Genomic DNA, 15,830 nt, shown 5'->3' on the forward strand with positions numbered 1-15,830 from the left:
AATTAAGTACTAATTCAGTATGAAAGACAGAATATTTGGGGATAAAAATATGATAAATTCTACTCTCATCACTGGTCCGAACAGAGTAACGGTATGGGAGTCAAGGGATGAATCCTTTACCTTGAGTGGGAGGTAATTTTTTATAGCCGAAGATATGCGTCTTGATCGGATTAAGCTTCTGGGATTGTCGGGATGAGGTTAGCTGCCAAGGTCTTCGGGATAAGACCTAATCCCCGACAGAGTTGTCCCCATCCGCTCTTCTGTCTTTGGTCATGCTTATCTTCATGACGTAGAGTCGTCGTAATTGAGGTAATAAGGTGGGGCCACAGAAGTGGCATGGTGCTGATGTGGCCGCGGAAGTGGCATGGCGTTGACGTGGCCAAGGTGATTGAGTGGCCACGTGGCATTCGAAGCCAGCTTAATCATGACCTGAACGGGGCGCATCTCAAAACGCGAGAAGCCGCGGTGCGATAGCCCTCCCAAATAGGCACCTAAGGATGACGCTAACGCAAGTGCTTTGGGCTTTTCATCAAAATAAGCTTCGCCACTGCATTAAACAATAAAAACCCTTGCAAATGGAGAGTTGGGAACGTTGTTGGGCATGCATGAGTATGACACGCACGTATACGTTAACCCATTCAGTCTCTGATTGTTATTTTGGTCAAATTGGTGAAGGCAATTAATCTTTTTTACCCCAGAGATGCATACCCCATATAGTATTTTCCCCAAACGGGTGAGTCTGTCTGTGTGTGTAGCGGTAGCGGTAGCGGCAGAGCAGAGGTTAGCACGCGCTGGAGGCTGGATGGATGGATTTTTACTGGGGTGAAGCCGTGAAGGTAGAACAATGCGCGCCCATGGACCCATGGTGAGCGTAAAATCGCGATTTGTTAGGGGAGGGGAAAGGGGTGTGGGGGTTGTTCTTAAAAGGAGCATGACGATGGAACTTGGTCAAACACCATGGCTCCAAACCCTAACCCTAATTTGCAGAACGACAACAACAAGAAGAAGAATCAGACAGGGACCCAGAAGAAGAAGAAAGAAGACGAGTACAGGCCCGAAAATCTCTAGATCTCGCGGCACCTTAGTCCGCCTCTCTCAAAAATTATAAAAAAGAAACCTTATTTCGGGTTTCCATTTTCATCCTACTTCATCCCTTGAAATTAAAGTTTTTCTTCCTTCGTATGTATCCGACAAGGAATTCTGTTAGCGAAGTTAAATAGGTTCACATAAGCATAGAACTTTAGTTGTTTGTGCAAGGGATTGGGTCTTGCTTTTCTCTTTTCTGCGTCAGAAATAATGGAGGGGAATTCTGGCGGGAACGACGTCGAACTTCTATGCAAAACTCTCCAGGTGGAGCACAAACTCTTCTATTTCGACCTCAAGGAGAACCCTCGAGGTCGTTACTTGAAGATATCTGAGAAAACTTCCGCGACGAGATCAACCATCATTGTTCCTGTTAGCGGCATTTCCTGGTTCTTAGATCTCTTTAATTACTATGTTAATTCCGACGAACAGGATGTTTTTAGCAAGGAATTGCAGCTCGACACCAAGGTGTACCTTCTTTGCCGGCTCTTTAGTTCTATTTTATCTTCTCCGCATTGCTTCTTATCAATTTGAAGAACTGTGTAATTGGATGTAGATCTGTGACTGTGTCTAGTGGTTATTCGTATAGGTGTTTTACTTTGACATAGGCGAGAATAAAAGGGGTCGCTTTTTGAAGGTAAATTTCCTTTAGTACTCCATATACTTTTGATGCTATTTTCTGGACTATCATATACTTAAACGAAAACAATTTGCATTTTTTTAGGTGCTTCTTAATGTGTGTGTGTGTGGAGGTTTATGTTTTGTGAAGGTTGGGGCATAGTAAGATTTTCTTTTTTTTTTTCTTTTTTCAGGAAGGCTCATTTGGTTAGCAGCTGATCCAATTATGTTGTTCTATGACCATACATTTCTAATGCATATTTCGGTTGTCTATAACTATTAATTTAACATTCCTTTGTGGAGTGAAAAGTTAAAACATTATTAGTTGGTCCCTAGTCCTGACTAATACTTGTTCTTCTGGTAGAAACACCAATTTTTCATTTAATGCCAGTGGAGTGAGCATAGTTTGTCTCCTCAGGTGGCATTTTATTTCATTGTTGGACGTAATGTAACTTCTGGTTTTCAACTTGTTTTAGTTCATAATTGATTCTGTTGTTTCATTATAGGTAAGGATGGAAATATCTATGTTATTCACTTCTTGAAGCACCGTAAAAAGAATTTAACGCATTATGCAGTCAATTGATATTGTTTTCAGTTTTATACCGTCAATTTTATAATTTGTTTTAAGTGTAAATTACACAGTCACCCTATACTTGGGGGGGTATTGACACTCAGCCCCCTCTACTTTATTTTGTGACAAAGATCCCCATGAACTTATGGATTACAGCATGTTGCTCCCATTGTTAGCAGTCCGTTAGTAACTTCATAGAATGTTTCTTTAAACATTTCTAAAACCTCAAACTACCCTTATTTTATTTTATGAGACCATTTTGCCCTTTTAACTTAGTTTTTATAAAATCCCAGCTATGATGTGTTTCTCTCAACTCTCTTTCAACAGAATTCATCTTGAAAATGCCTTTAGGACAATTTGTGCTTTGAAATGGTTATTTTCATATAGAATCCCAAAATGGGCAATTTAGTAATTTTACTTTCATCATCAACCCCGTTAGTGGGCAGGGGGCAAACAGGCAAAGTGTTGGAATCTAGAAGTTCAGGGGGCCATGTTACCACCCCTAAGTACAGGGTTTCTATTTGTAATTTACCCTTGTTGTAATCAACTATTATGGTCCTCTATATCCATTAAAAGAACTATTATGGTTCTCTATTTTTGTATCTCAACAATCTGGGTTGTCACCAACAAATCTAATTTATATTATTGTTGTTGTCAATGTTGTTATAGTAATAACTAATGATACAAGTGGAGGGGACAAAGCGTTGGGGTTCTTTCAATTCTCTTTTCTATGATTGTCTTCTTTATTTCCTTTTTTCTTTTCCCCAAAATTGAAGCTTGATGTATCTTGTCATTGCCTCGTGATTAATTTTCTATAGGTGAAACTTTATTTGAACTTCTCCTAGAATAACTCAGTGTTTTAAAAGCGCAAGGCGCAAGGGCCAATTTGTGCCCGAGGTGCAAGGCGCAAGGCAAGGCGTGCACCTTTTTAGACTAGGCACAAAAATACAAAAAATTACTAACAAATAAAAAAGATGTTAGAAAATTCAAAAATAATGCCAAAAAATTCAAAAAAATATCAAACATAATATTAATAAGAAATATAAACTTAAATTTTAAAATTAATGTTTTAAAAAACCTATTATCTAAAATTAAAATACATAAACATAACATGTAAAGCATATTCAAATGAAAAATTAAAAATAAAATCAAACATATAAAACATTTTAAAGCATGGAACACCCATGATCTCTTTTTTTCCTCAATTGCATTACTTCAAGTAGCTAATGTGATGTAAAACATATTACATTTCTAATTCTACGAGTCACCTTTGTGCCACACCCCTCGAGGAAAGCCCAAACAAGTCCATGTTAGGGTCTTAAATTCTTAATTCTCATACAAAAATAACGATTTTATAATTTTAATTGCCTTTTAAGAAGATATTTTATTAAGATTAATGAACGAACAACATTAACAAATATGGAGTTCTCATAATTTTCAAAAACGAACAATTTTCAAAAGGCGCATGCCTGGGCCAAGGCGCAAGGCACATCAGGTGCACACCTAGGCTCACTAGGCGTGCACCTTTTGAAAGTGCTGCACCTAGGACTTAGGTGGTGAGGCACCTACCCTAAAATGTGCCTCGCCTATTCTCAAGCGCGCCTTTTAAATCATTGGAACAACTTTGGGCTTATTATCTTCAATTGTGATCACTGCTTAATGGATTTTTTTGGTTGATGATAATCATATGCCTTGCAAATGGTTTAAGAACCATAAATAGAAATTAACACATTTTAAAATTTATAGATGAATATCTTGGAAACAAGATGTTTTAAAATAAGTAGGAGTAAACTTAGGGAGATGAAGAGATAACTTTTTTTTGTTGTTTTTTTTTTTGAAAAGGTAAGGTAAATTTATTAGTTTAAAAACTTTAAGAGTACAAAGCAGGAACCTGCCAACAACAAAGCAAGCCTGAGAACCCCCCATTACAAGCGCACCAAATTGACTGATTTCTCAGTAACTGAGCTACATTTACATGTTTGAATTCTGGGGTACTAAAATCCAGGATATCAATTTACAAACAGCTATCTGACATATTTCCTCTGGCCCTATCATTCTTTGATTAAAAATTTTGTTGTTTCTCTCAGACCAAATAGCCCAGAGCACTACTATCGGGATGGAAGTCCAGACCAGCTTCCCTCTTTTCTTCATATTATTGATCTTCCAGCTACAGAGCAAATCCTTAACAAACTTTGGCATGATCCAACATATCCCCAAATCCTTAACAAACTTTGGTTCATAATTTATAAGTCATAACACGGGAGAGATTGAGGATGTCACCTATAGAATTAGATCAGGATGGACAAAATGGTGGATTCAGTGATTTAAAAGGTGCGTTTGAGGCGTGCCTAGGCACATTTTAGGGTATGCGCCTCGCCCAGGTCCTAGGCATAGTTTTCAAGGCGCCAAGGTGAGGCTAGGCAACTAGGGGGCGCCTTGTCGCCTAGGCGATGGATTTTTTTTTTTTTTTGATAAATAACAAAGACTTTTAGCAAGAGATATTAATATAGAAAAATACAAAGGGAGGGGTAAAAACTCTTAACCCTCCCAAGAGAATAGTTCAGATTACAAAGTTGCCCAGAACATATTATCTCTTCCCACCCCTTGTTTAGCCAATGAATCTGCCAAGGAATTGGCGCACCTCTTAGTCCACTGAAACTTGACTTCCATATTTTGTATGAGATATCTAATTTTCTTCTTTTCATTCAGAAACTTCCACAAACTAGAATCATCTTTCATTAACCAGTTGATAGTCAATTTAGAATCACCTTCCACTATCAGGTTTCTAATATTTAACTCTTGATCTCTTTTTAACCCTTCCATAGCAGCCAATATTTCAGCTCTAAGAGAGTCCCCCCAACCAATAGGACCCGAATACAATGCGATAATTTGACCTTCATCATCCCTGAAAGCTCCCCCTATACCCAACAGACCTGGATTTCCTTCGCTGCTTCCATCAAAGTTTAATTTAGTGAACCCTGAAGCTGGAGGGGACCAAACTGGGTGAAATACATTCTTCCTTGGAACTGACCAAGCCACTTCTTTCCACTTCCTGATGATATCTCCTTCTGAGTAGTTTTCAAAAAGTTGCAAGGTCTTAGCCCACTTAATCACCCTTATGGAAATTAATTCAATAATTATAGCTTTATTTCTTTCTTTCCCATGAAAGGTCCGTTGGTTCCTTTCCTCCCAAACAGTCCAACATACAGTTGCTCTTACACATCTCCATAGAATTTTCCCTCTTTTCTTCAGCCCCCTAACAGTAGTAGAATGGAATAGGCTTTGTACATTTGAGGGGGGGGGGTCCACCTGCATCCAAAAAGATAGAAAAACCAACACCAGATTTCTGAAACAAATGGGCAAGAAACCAATAAGTGATAACAATTCTCACCATTCTTCTTACAAAGGATGCACCAGTGTGGGGATAAACACCAATTAGGCCTTTTTCTTTGAAGTAAGTCGCAAGTGTTACACTTATCAAGGAAAACTTCCCAACAAAATGCACCAACTCTGGGAGGAATTGGTCTAGACTTCCAAAATTGGAAAAGGGATTCCAAAGACAGGTGGGGAATGAGCCAAAACTTTGAAGAATGAGGAGCATGAGAAGACACCCGAAGGAGAAGGAGTCCAGATCCTATTATCCCTCCTAAATAGATCAATAGTCACCCCCTCAAGGACTTTTAGCATGTTAGCAATGAGGTTCAATTCTGGGTCTGTAAGGGCCCTTCTAAAACCCAAATTCCAATCAATGGATGAACTAGAAGAGGTAAAAAAAGTGGAGATTGGCTCATTTTTAAAACGTGATAGAGAATACAAGGAAGGGAAGAGCTCCTTCAACAGAGTGTCACCCACCCAAACATGATCCCAAAATTTCACAAGGTTACCAAAGCACAAATCATACCTGATTAGAGGAAGGAAAGAAGCAAGGATGGCATGAATTGATTTCCAAGGAGAAGCTCTCGTAGCCCTAGCTAAAACTCCAAAGTCCTAGCCATCTGCCGCTTGCCCATGAATACTTAAGATAACTTGAGCCCATAATTTATCCCTTTCCAAAGTCAATCTCCAAAGTCATTTCCCCAACAGAGCTTCATTTTTTTTTTTTGCAAATTACCTAAAGCAAGCCCACCATCATTTTTGGTTTTGGTAACTATATCCCACCTGACCCTATGATCTTTTTTCTCCTCTTCTGGCTCCCATAAGATGTCTCTCATTATCTTCTCCAAAATCCCACAGATTCCTCCAGGCATTTTGAACACCGACAAAAAGTACACTCGCAGATTTTCCAATGTAGATTTAATCAGAGTTATTCTGCCTCCCATGGATAGGTAATTTTTCTTCCAAGATGCTAACGTTTTAGTGAATCTCTCAATCATCGGGTTCCAGAAACTCTTTTTACTTGGGTTATCCCCTAGTGGCAGCCCCAAATAGATCAATGGTCATTGTGCAATCTCACATCCCAAAGTTTGGGCTCTATCCTCCACCTCACTTTCACTCAAATTAATGCCAATCACATAGCTCTTGTCCAAATTAACTTTAAGATTAGTCACCTTTTCAAAAACATTGATCACTTGCTTTAGGTTACTCACCCAACTCACCTCCTCCCCACCACTGAAAAGAATTGTCATCGACAAACTGTAGATGTGTTACTAGGACCCTATTCCTTCCTACCCCCCATCCTTTCACCAAATTTCTAGAGTCTGCTCTCTCAATGAGTTTTCCTAGGACTTCAGCAATTAGAGTGAACAGGAAAGGAGAAAGGGGGTCTCCTTGCCTGATACCCTTGGTAGCTGAAAATGATCCACCACCCTCCCATAGTCCCATTAACTAAAATGGAATAGTGGCAAGTCCTAATACAACCTTTCACCCACTTGCACCATTAGGCGATGGATTTTTTATGTTAAAAACATAGATCCTAGGGTAGTTCCCTAGGTACCATAACCATATTTCTTTAATAATTATTCATGATTTTCATAAGAAAAGTATAAATTTCATATTAAAGTATAGAAAATCAACATATTCATGAGAAGAAAAGGAAGAAGGAAAATAAAATTCAAAAAATATAGGGGCTGAACCCTTATTTTTGTTATAGGAAAAGAAGAAATCAAGAAAATAAAAAATATTGGTAGGAGTAGAAGTAGAAGAAGAATATATGGAAGAGGAAAATGCACTAATTAGATAAAATTTTTAGTTCTTCCTTATTGGTTCAGGTTTTTAAGTCTTTGAGGGTTCAATAAAGCATTTAACAATGTTTATGTTGATTAAACCCTAATAAATAAGAAAATAATAAAAAAAATTAGTATATAAATACAAAATGATTATTTTAGTTTAATAATGTCTATTTTATAATTATAATCTCAAAAAAGAATGAATAAAAAAGTATTTTATAGTAGGAAGTAGAAAACTGTTAGGCGATTAGGCGAGGCGAGCCTCAAAGGGTGCCTTGTCGCCTAGGCGTCGCCTTGACAACTATGGTCCTAGGTGCACCCCTTTCAAAAGGCGCACACCTGGTGCGTCGGATGCACCTTGCGCCTCAACCTAGGCATTTAAAATTCTGAGTTTTTTGCTTTTTTTTTAGCCTAATGGTTGGGCCGGTTGCTCTGCCCCCAGACCCCTGACCATGCCCCTCGAGGCAAGCCCAAACAAGTCCATGTTAGGGTCTTAAATTCTTATTTCTCATAGAAAAAATAATGATTTTATACAATATCTTTTTTTTTTTGATAAATGTTTTTATACAATATCTTATTAAAAGGCAATTAAAGTTATAAAATCATTATTTTTTATGTGAAAAATAAGAATTTAAGACCCTAATATGGACTTGTTCAGGCTTGCCTTGAGGGGCATGGTACAAAGGTGACTCGTAGAATCAAGAATGCAATATGTTTTACATTCCATTAGCTACTTGAAGTAATACAATTGAGGAAAAAAAGAGATTGTCAGTTTTACATGCTTGAAAATGCTTTATATGTTTGCTTTTATTTTTAAAATTTCATTTGAATACGCTTTACATGTAATGTTTATGTATTTTAATTTTAGATAATAGGTTTTTAAAACATTTATTTTAAAATTTAAGTTTATATTTTTATTAATATTTTTTGCATTTTTTTATTTTTTTTTGCATTTTTTTTTAATTTTTAGCATTTTTTTGTATTTTTGTGCCTTGCCTCAAAAAGGCGCACGCCTTGCCTTCCACCTTGTGCCTCAGGCGCTTTTTTGTGCCTTGCACTTTTAAAACACTGGGTGGGTTTGGAGTCTCATATGATAGGTGAATACCACATGGATTAGAAGGGAAATTCTATAAAACAGTTGTAAGGCCAACAATGTTGTATGGAGTGTTGGGCAATCAAGAAGCTATGTGTCCAAAAAATGAGTGTGGCAGATATGCATATGTTGAGATGGGTGAGTGGAAAAACTAGAAAAAATAGGGTCAGAAATGAAGTCATTCGAAGGAAACTAGGAGTAGCTCCAATAGTGATAAAATGAAAGGAAGTAGTAGACTTAGATGGCTTGATTACATTCATAGAAGACCACATACAGCACATGTAAGAAAAAGAGATCAATTACAAGTTGAAGGGGCTAGAAGGGCTAGGGAACAAACCAAAAAGGACATGGTTTGGAGTAGGAAAAGATTTAAGCTCTCAAAATTTATCAATGGATGTGGCATGGATATTTCACTAAACAGAATGGAATGGCAAAAGAGGATCATGTAGCCAACCCTATATAGTTGGGATAAGACCTAGATGATGATGATGAGCCATCTAAGCTTCTTTGTTTCATTTCTATAGGACCATGGAGCTGCTTCCCTTATCAGCAACCAACCTATCACCATCTTTGAACATGTATAGTGGTGTATTTCCTTTTTCTTTCACTTTATTCTTGTTGCAGTTTTGGCTCTATGGTTTTGGGTTTGAGATCCATGTGGGGTTTGTTTGGAGTCTGGGGTAAGGTTTCCATTGGGGAAGATTAGAGTCCATTCAGGATTTATGTTGGCTATTATGGTATTAAGCTTGAGATTTGCTTCTTCAATAGTTTCTTTCCTATTGCATAGGTTGGGTGATTGTTGTAATCTCTTTGATTTTAGTGGAATACTTTGTGATCTTTGGTTGTGGGAATGGGCATTATGCTGTGCAAGTAAGTCTTGTATTTGTGTCTGCCCTGGCTTTCATGGGCAATTTTCCAACTGTGGAAGAGGTTTTTCTAAGAGAATGTAGTTAAAGAATTGTTGGGTCATCTTTTGTTTAGTACTTTTTTTGTGGTGATCAGTCTTGCATTTGCATTCATTGTTTGTAATTTTTCCCCCGTTAAATGTCCTTGCATCAATATTCAATAAGTGCACATAAATCTGAAACCAAAATATGTCATTTTTATGTTTTAAATGCTGACAATTCATTTACAAAGCCTTGTTATTGAATATTAGAATTGTGAAAGATGTGAATTTTGCTCAGGTTTCAGAAGCCTCAGTTAGTAGAAATCGTAGTACAATTATTGTTCCTTCTGGAAGTGCCCGTGATGAAGGATGGGCTGCATTTAGGAACATCTTAGCAGAGATTAATGAAGCTTCAAGGCTTTTTATCTTACCCAATCAGGTCTGAATGTCTGGTTATGGATTAATCTATGCAGTGGCTTTTCTTTCTTAATTTATAGGAGGCTCATGTTTTCCCATGCCTGTTTCGAAACAGCAAAGTTCTGAACCTTCAGAACGCCTTGTGGGCCTCTCAGATGATGTAGGTGCAGGCTTCATTTCTGGTCACAGTACCCAATCTGCCCCACCACCAGATCTGAATGAAAGGTCAGTTGATTTGCCTCCACAGGATGAAATTGGTAACTTGGGGGTTTCCAAGGTGATACGGGCTGATCAAAAGAGGTTCTTCTTTGATCTTGGGAGCAACAATAGGGGTCACTTCTTGAGGATATCCGAGGTATCTAGGAGAATGTGACTTTTTGCCTCTGTCAGATTTATTTGGTAAATTGAGCTTTGATTGTTTCAAATAACGATTACAGGTGGCAGGGGCAGATCGATCTTCCATTATTCTTCCCCTATCTGGGCTGAAGCAGTTTCATGAAATGGTTGGCCATTTTGTGGAAATCACCAAAGATCGGATTGAAGGTATGATAGGGGCAAATGTTCGTACGGTGGAGCCCCCACAGAGATGAATCTGACGAGTTAGGTTTGGTTAAAGTTGCAAATATGACATGTTTATTAGATCTATCGATGTCAGCTTGGTTAGGGGTGCAATTGTGCTCTATTGTTCATCTGTTCTTCACTTGTCTCCCCCTTTCATTCAAGTGCGGTTGAGAATAATCTAATCTCTCTGTCACATAGGAGAAATTGAAGTTATTCGTCAAGCTTCCCACCAAGGAATAACAAAAAACAGATTTGCAATCCTGTAATTCTTGCATCTGTTAGCATTGAAGAGTGGCACTTGCATCTGGACATTTTTTTTAATCAGAGTAACATTTCCAATAATCGGAATGTAATGTTTTTGATTATTTTCCCATTTCCCATCAAATTTAGTAGGGAGCATCTCATTGTCTATCAATTGTGGCTGAAACCACAGGTATGCCCATGAGCTTTTTAATCAGGTTGTGGTTCCTACGCATCAGCTTGACAAGGGATTCTCCTAAGCCGGAGTGGAGAAAGGGCTCCACTCGTTCGTAGCTGCTTGTCTGGTGTTAAACCAATTATCCATCCATGCAGTCACAATCTTATTTTTTGTGTATTTTCATAGATAAATTCAAAGGGTAAAACTTTAAAAACCGAAAGTCTGAAGAGTTTGCTGATTTTATTTTATTTTTGCCGTATTAACACATTACAGGGGGACTTAATGGGGAATCCGGCCCACTGGCCCACACCAACCCCACTGCACATTGCAGTTTGCAGGTTTCAACCCGGTAAAACAATGTGATATTGTTTCTTTTTTTAGTGACTGTCTTACAGTGATTCTTGCTTTATAGTCCAAATATGTTGGTGATTGCTCGTAGTTGATTTATCCATGGATTAGTGATGCAAGCTGAAGCTGTCATTGTTTGCAAACTTTTACCATTCACTACATTTGACGTTCAGCTAACATCATTTCTCATAGTCATACTCACAGATAGCTCATATTTCTTCCTGGTCGAAGTGTATGGCTGTTTGTTCCTCGTATTCAGGATCTTGTTTAAATAAATCTGGCACCTTTTAGGTTGCATCATATCAGGTTCAACCCTATATTGTGTCTTGCTAACTTGGGGTAGTGTGGGTTCAGGTGGAGGCAGTGAAGGGTTGGGTCGGGGTAGGTAGAGGCAAGCCCACACTGGATCCCTAATTATGAATGAGACTCGGGGTCCATTTGGTTTGCAGTTGGAATCAGAATCAGAATTGGAATCAAAATCAGAATGGTCTATTCCCCCCACTTGTTTTGTTTCAGAATCAAAATTGGAACCAGAATTGGCTGGAGTGGATTCTCATTCTCGAGGGGGAGGGAATGGGCATTCCCTTAAATGGGGAAATGCCATTCCAGCAGCAATGAGAATCAGATTCTAATTCCCCCAACCAAACAGTTTCTGATTTCAATTCTAGATTCCTATTTCTGCAAACCAAATGGCCCCAGTTACATACAGGAGCTGAACTCACTACAAAAAGATCAAGATAACTACTTGCTGCGGCATAGTTCAAGCATTCAATGATGTACTAGTCAACATGCTTTTCATACAGGCATTCTGGAGTATAGCTCACCTACCTAGACTGTTTTATAGGTATCCCATCTATCTAAACTGCATACAACTGGGCATTTGAACCTTATTGATACGCTAATCACATAATCCATGTTTGAGGACTAGAAGATCGTCCTCCACCTATAGGACCGCGTCATGTCCGACTAACTCTTCCATCATCCTTTTACATGTTCCAAGTGTATTGGGATAGATATTCTACCTGGAAGGAGAGTATGCCAAGCAACAGATGAACAGACTTCATAGCTCCATGTAGGGTAACTAGTGCCCCAAGCAGCACTACTTTCAGGTATTATAAGAAAATAACAAATATAACAATGCTTGTATTACCTGACAAGAGCAGAGCCAAGAATGTAAGTTAAGCTCCTTGATATTATGGTTGGGATGAAACTCATCTATATCCAACTTCATTGGAACATCTAAATTTTAACAGCAAGGTTCATAAACAGTCAAGATCGTCCATTAACATTTGATAAAGCTCAATGGTACTTTTATTCCACCTCATGCAGAATTCTGTTTCACATTTAACAATATTGTTTCCTTCATTGCTGATGTATCCTTCCTCTCCTTGAAGCTTCGCCGGAAGTGACCCAAATGCCTTTGTACTAAGGATGGAAGTCCATTACCTGGTCCAGAGTCTGCCAATATCATGGTTTTAATTCCCCATTCAGATCTCCATGTGGCGGATAACCCATAGTGACAAGATAGTAGGCTGTGATACCTAGATCACTTAATAATTTAGTTCCCAATTTGACAACTGACATCATTGCCAGAGAACCTATTTCCAAGAACCGAAGGCTGTATCATTTTGGAGCAGGCACTGGAGTTAATATTGTTGTTTCATCTAGTCTGAGAGCACACTACTTTGATTAATTGAAACAAATGGGCTTTAGGTATATAAGATCCATTCAACTGTTCACTCATAAGTATTAATCATCAAACATATATCCCATGTAAAATTTTCTGGTGAACCCATGAGATGCCTACCGATGTCTCTTGCATATATCTAATGTAGATTATGAATCTACGTTCTTATTAAATTGGCCATTGTCCAAGAAATATTCAAGCCATAAACCTTGGCCAAGGACTTCTACCTGCAGCGGCATAAATAAGCCAATTACCAATAATCTCCACAGGAACAAACTCCTTCCTTGAAATGGTGAAATCGATTAGCATCTCGAACAATAATCTCTCGTTGAACAATTGCTGATACCAACTTACTAAATGTGTGGCAGTCACCACAGACCCTAAGGTTCTTTATTAGCCTGATTGGCATTCTCTCAGGTATGCTGATTAGACCAAATGCAATTGCCAACTTTTCACTATGGGTATTTAGGATCCCTATCTTAAGTTCCTCATCCACATCATGCAATACAAAATTTGTATTAGGGACATAACCAGCCAGCTCCAGCTTCTTAGTCAAGCTCTTCAACATCTCATAGATCTTATCTGACTGTGGATGAGTCTTGTCTCCTGTGCTAAACTGGTACCTCTTGTTACCCACCTCAATCCATGTCCAACCTGGAATTTTCTTCAGCCTCCTATGGGTCATCAATTCTCTCACCTTGGCAACATCTTCCCACCTTCCTGCATTTGCATAAATGTTTGATAGCAGAACATAATAACCAGGATTTCTGGACTGAAATTCAAGAAGGGACTTTGCAGCCTTCCCTGCCAATTCAATATTTCCATGGATTCTGCAAGCCCCTAATATTGCACCCCACAGGCCCTCATCTTTTTCCACAGTCATATTCTTGATCAGTTCCAAGGCTTCATCAAGCCTCCCTGCACGGCCAAGGAGATCAACCATGCAAGTATAGTGTTTCACATCAGGTTTCACAGAATAATCTTCCCACATTGAGTAGAAGAACCGGAGACCCTCATCAACCAATCCTGCGTGACTACATGCATACAAAAGGGAAACAAATGTGATCCGATTTGGTGATATTCCGCTACGCAACATCATGGGGAACATATCAAGAGCTTTCTTACCTTGTCCGTGATAACCATAAGCTGCAATCATTGCACTCCAGGAAACGACATTCTTTTCCTTCATGTGATCAAATATGTTTCTCGCGGCATTGACACTCCCACACTTGGCATACATATCAATCATTGCGGTTCCCAAGATCACATCCAAGGAAAACTTATTCCTTGATATATAATCATGGACAAGCTCAGCCTTATGCATTGCACCTAATTTAGCACATGCAAAGACAACGGTGACCATTGTGACCTTGTCTGGGATAATGCCTTCCTCTCTCATTCGATCAAACAAAACCAAGGATTCTTCAGCATTCCCACAATTGGCATGTGCGTCGATCATGACAGTCCAAGTAACGAGGTCTTTCTTGGGAATTCTATCGAACAGGAGTCGAGCATCTTCAATCACCCCACATTTTGCATACATATCGACAAGAGCAGCGGAGACAAAAGGATCCGAATGTAACCCGGATTTATAAACTAGGTGATGAATCATTCTGCCGGTTTGAAGGTCTGAAGTATCCCTACAAGCCCTTACTGCAAAGGGCAAACTGAAATTATCGGGCAGTATACCGGAGCGGATAATCTCTCTAAAAGTCCCAAGACAATTAGGGTAAAGGCCAGCTTTAGCGAACCCGCCAACCATGACGCTCCAGGAGACTAAATCCCGCTCTTGCATGGCGTCAAAAAAAGTGGAAGCGTCCTCTAGGGCCTTAAACCGAGCGTACATGTAGAGAAGCTTGTTTGCGACAGTAAGGTTGTGAAGCATTCCCGTGATGGTTGCGTGGGCATGAATCTTCTTAATTTGGATGAGATTTCTACAATCCAGTAGAGAAGAGACGTATAATTTCGGGTCCAAGCAGAGCAAAATATGGGGTTGCAGCATTTGGTCCATCTGGTTATGGCGATCATTGCAGATTTGTTGTTGTTGTGTGGAAAATTCATCGAAAACAGCAGCTGAAGAAGCAGAGAAGGCGAGGCGTAGTCGTTCATGTTTGGAGTGGGAGAAGAAGCTCAGATGTTTGAATTTGAACATGGAATGCTAACGTCCAGTTATCTTCTAGGAAGAAAATATCATAACTACCCGTGAATCTGAAGTCAAGAAACTATAGATTAGAAGTAAAAAAGTAGGTCCCACCAAATCCGATCTCGTGCGGAATGGTGCAAAAAGGAATTGGGATTTGCAGCTTACTGATCGGGCTTCACAGCTACATCCCTCCGTGTATTGGGATATACCTGTTCATGAGTCGGGTAACCCGACGGGCGGGGATAGACCTGTTTATGAGTTGGATAACCCGATGGGCCGGCCTGGACTAGCCTGGCCTGTTCTAAGTTGAGTTTAAGTATGACTTTAGACTTACGGGCTTGAGCTCAGGCCCAAAACATCAGGCTTGATTTTTATGGGTTAGGCTTGCGCTTTCTCATAAAAGCCCAGTCCGAGCTTGAGCCTAATTTAATAATATATTATATAATAAAAAATATATATAATGTTTTTTCTTTGTTCCTTTTCTCTTTTTTTTAAGTAAATAGTGAGACCTTTTATTAGTTTTGGCTTTGAGGTCTTTTAATATAAATAAAATAGTTTTATTGAATAAAAAAGAAAAAAACTTTTTTTTTCAAATTTTTGGACAGACTTCGGGCTTTATATGAGAAATGAGTTTGGGCTTAGGTTTGAATGTATTCTGTTAATATAAAGACAAAGCCCAATATGAACCCAGCCCGTGAACAAGTCTTTTGGGAATATCTTCCATGAATAATAAAACACAAGTATAGGAGATGTTCACGATATGTAGTTGAGACATGCTGTGAGATCAATGTGATGAATGGTTTGTGAGGAACAGATCCAAACTCTAGACAAAGGAAGGTT

At 38.9% G+C, this 15,830-nt stretch overlaps 1 protein-coding gene and 1 pseudogene across 1 annotated transcript; one reads left to right on the plus strand and one right to left on the minus strand.

Annotated features, from left to right (window-relative positions):
* The first annotated feature begins 901 nt into the window (after positions 1-901).
* LOC104590828 (transcription factor Pur-alpha 1-like) lies at positions 902-10,759 on the plus strand. The gene is made up of 5 exons (XM_010249585.3): positions 902-1,551; positions 1,673-1,720; positions 9,715-9,855; positions 9,949-10,188; positions 10,271-10,759. The coding sequence occupies exons 1-5, from the start codon at positions 1,297-1,299 to the stop codon at positions 10,421-10,423; spliced, it is 837 nt and encodes a 278-aa protein (XP_010247887.1). The 5' UTR covers positions 902-1,296; the 3' UTR covers positions 10,424-10,759.
* A 2,338-nt stretch (positions 10,760-13,097) lies between these two features.
* LOC104590830 (pentatricopeptide repeat-containing protein At2g01510, mitochondrial pseudogene) lies at positions 13,098-14,999 on the minus strand (annotated as a pseudogene).
* Between the last annotated feature and the right edge of the window lie 831 nt (positions 15,000-15,830).

This window comes from Nelumbo nucifera, chromosome 7 (genome assembly GCF_055504915.1).
Source record: "Nelumbo nucifera cultivar China Antique chromosome 7, China Antique-T2T, whole genome shotgun sequence".
Taxonomy (NCBI): domain Eukaryota; kingdom Viridiplantae; phylum Streptophyta; class Magnoliopsida; order Proteales; family Nelumbonaceae; genus Nelumbo; species Nelumbo nucifera.

What these genes read in the sequence shown, in the direction of transcription:
- LOC104590828 (XM_010249585.3), top strand. Translation starts at nt 1,297, where the DNA reads ATGGAGGGGAATTCTGGCGGGAACGACGTCGAACTTCTATGCAAAACT. An exon ending in AAAGGGGTCGCTTTTTGAAG is followed by an intron (nt 1,721 to 9,714) that starts GTAAATTTCCTT and finishes AATTTTGCTCAG; the next exon opens with GTTTCAGAAGCCTCAGTTAG. An exon ending in ACTTCTTGAGGATATCCGAG is followed by an intron (nt 10,189 to 10,270) that starts GTATCTAGGAGA and finishes TAACGATTACAG; the next exon opens with GTGGCAGGGGCAGATCGATC.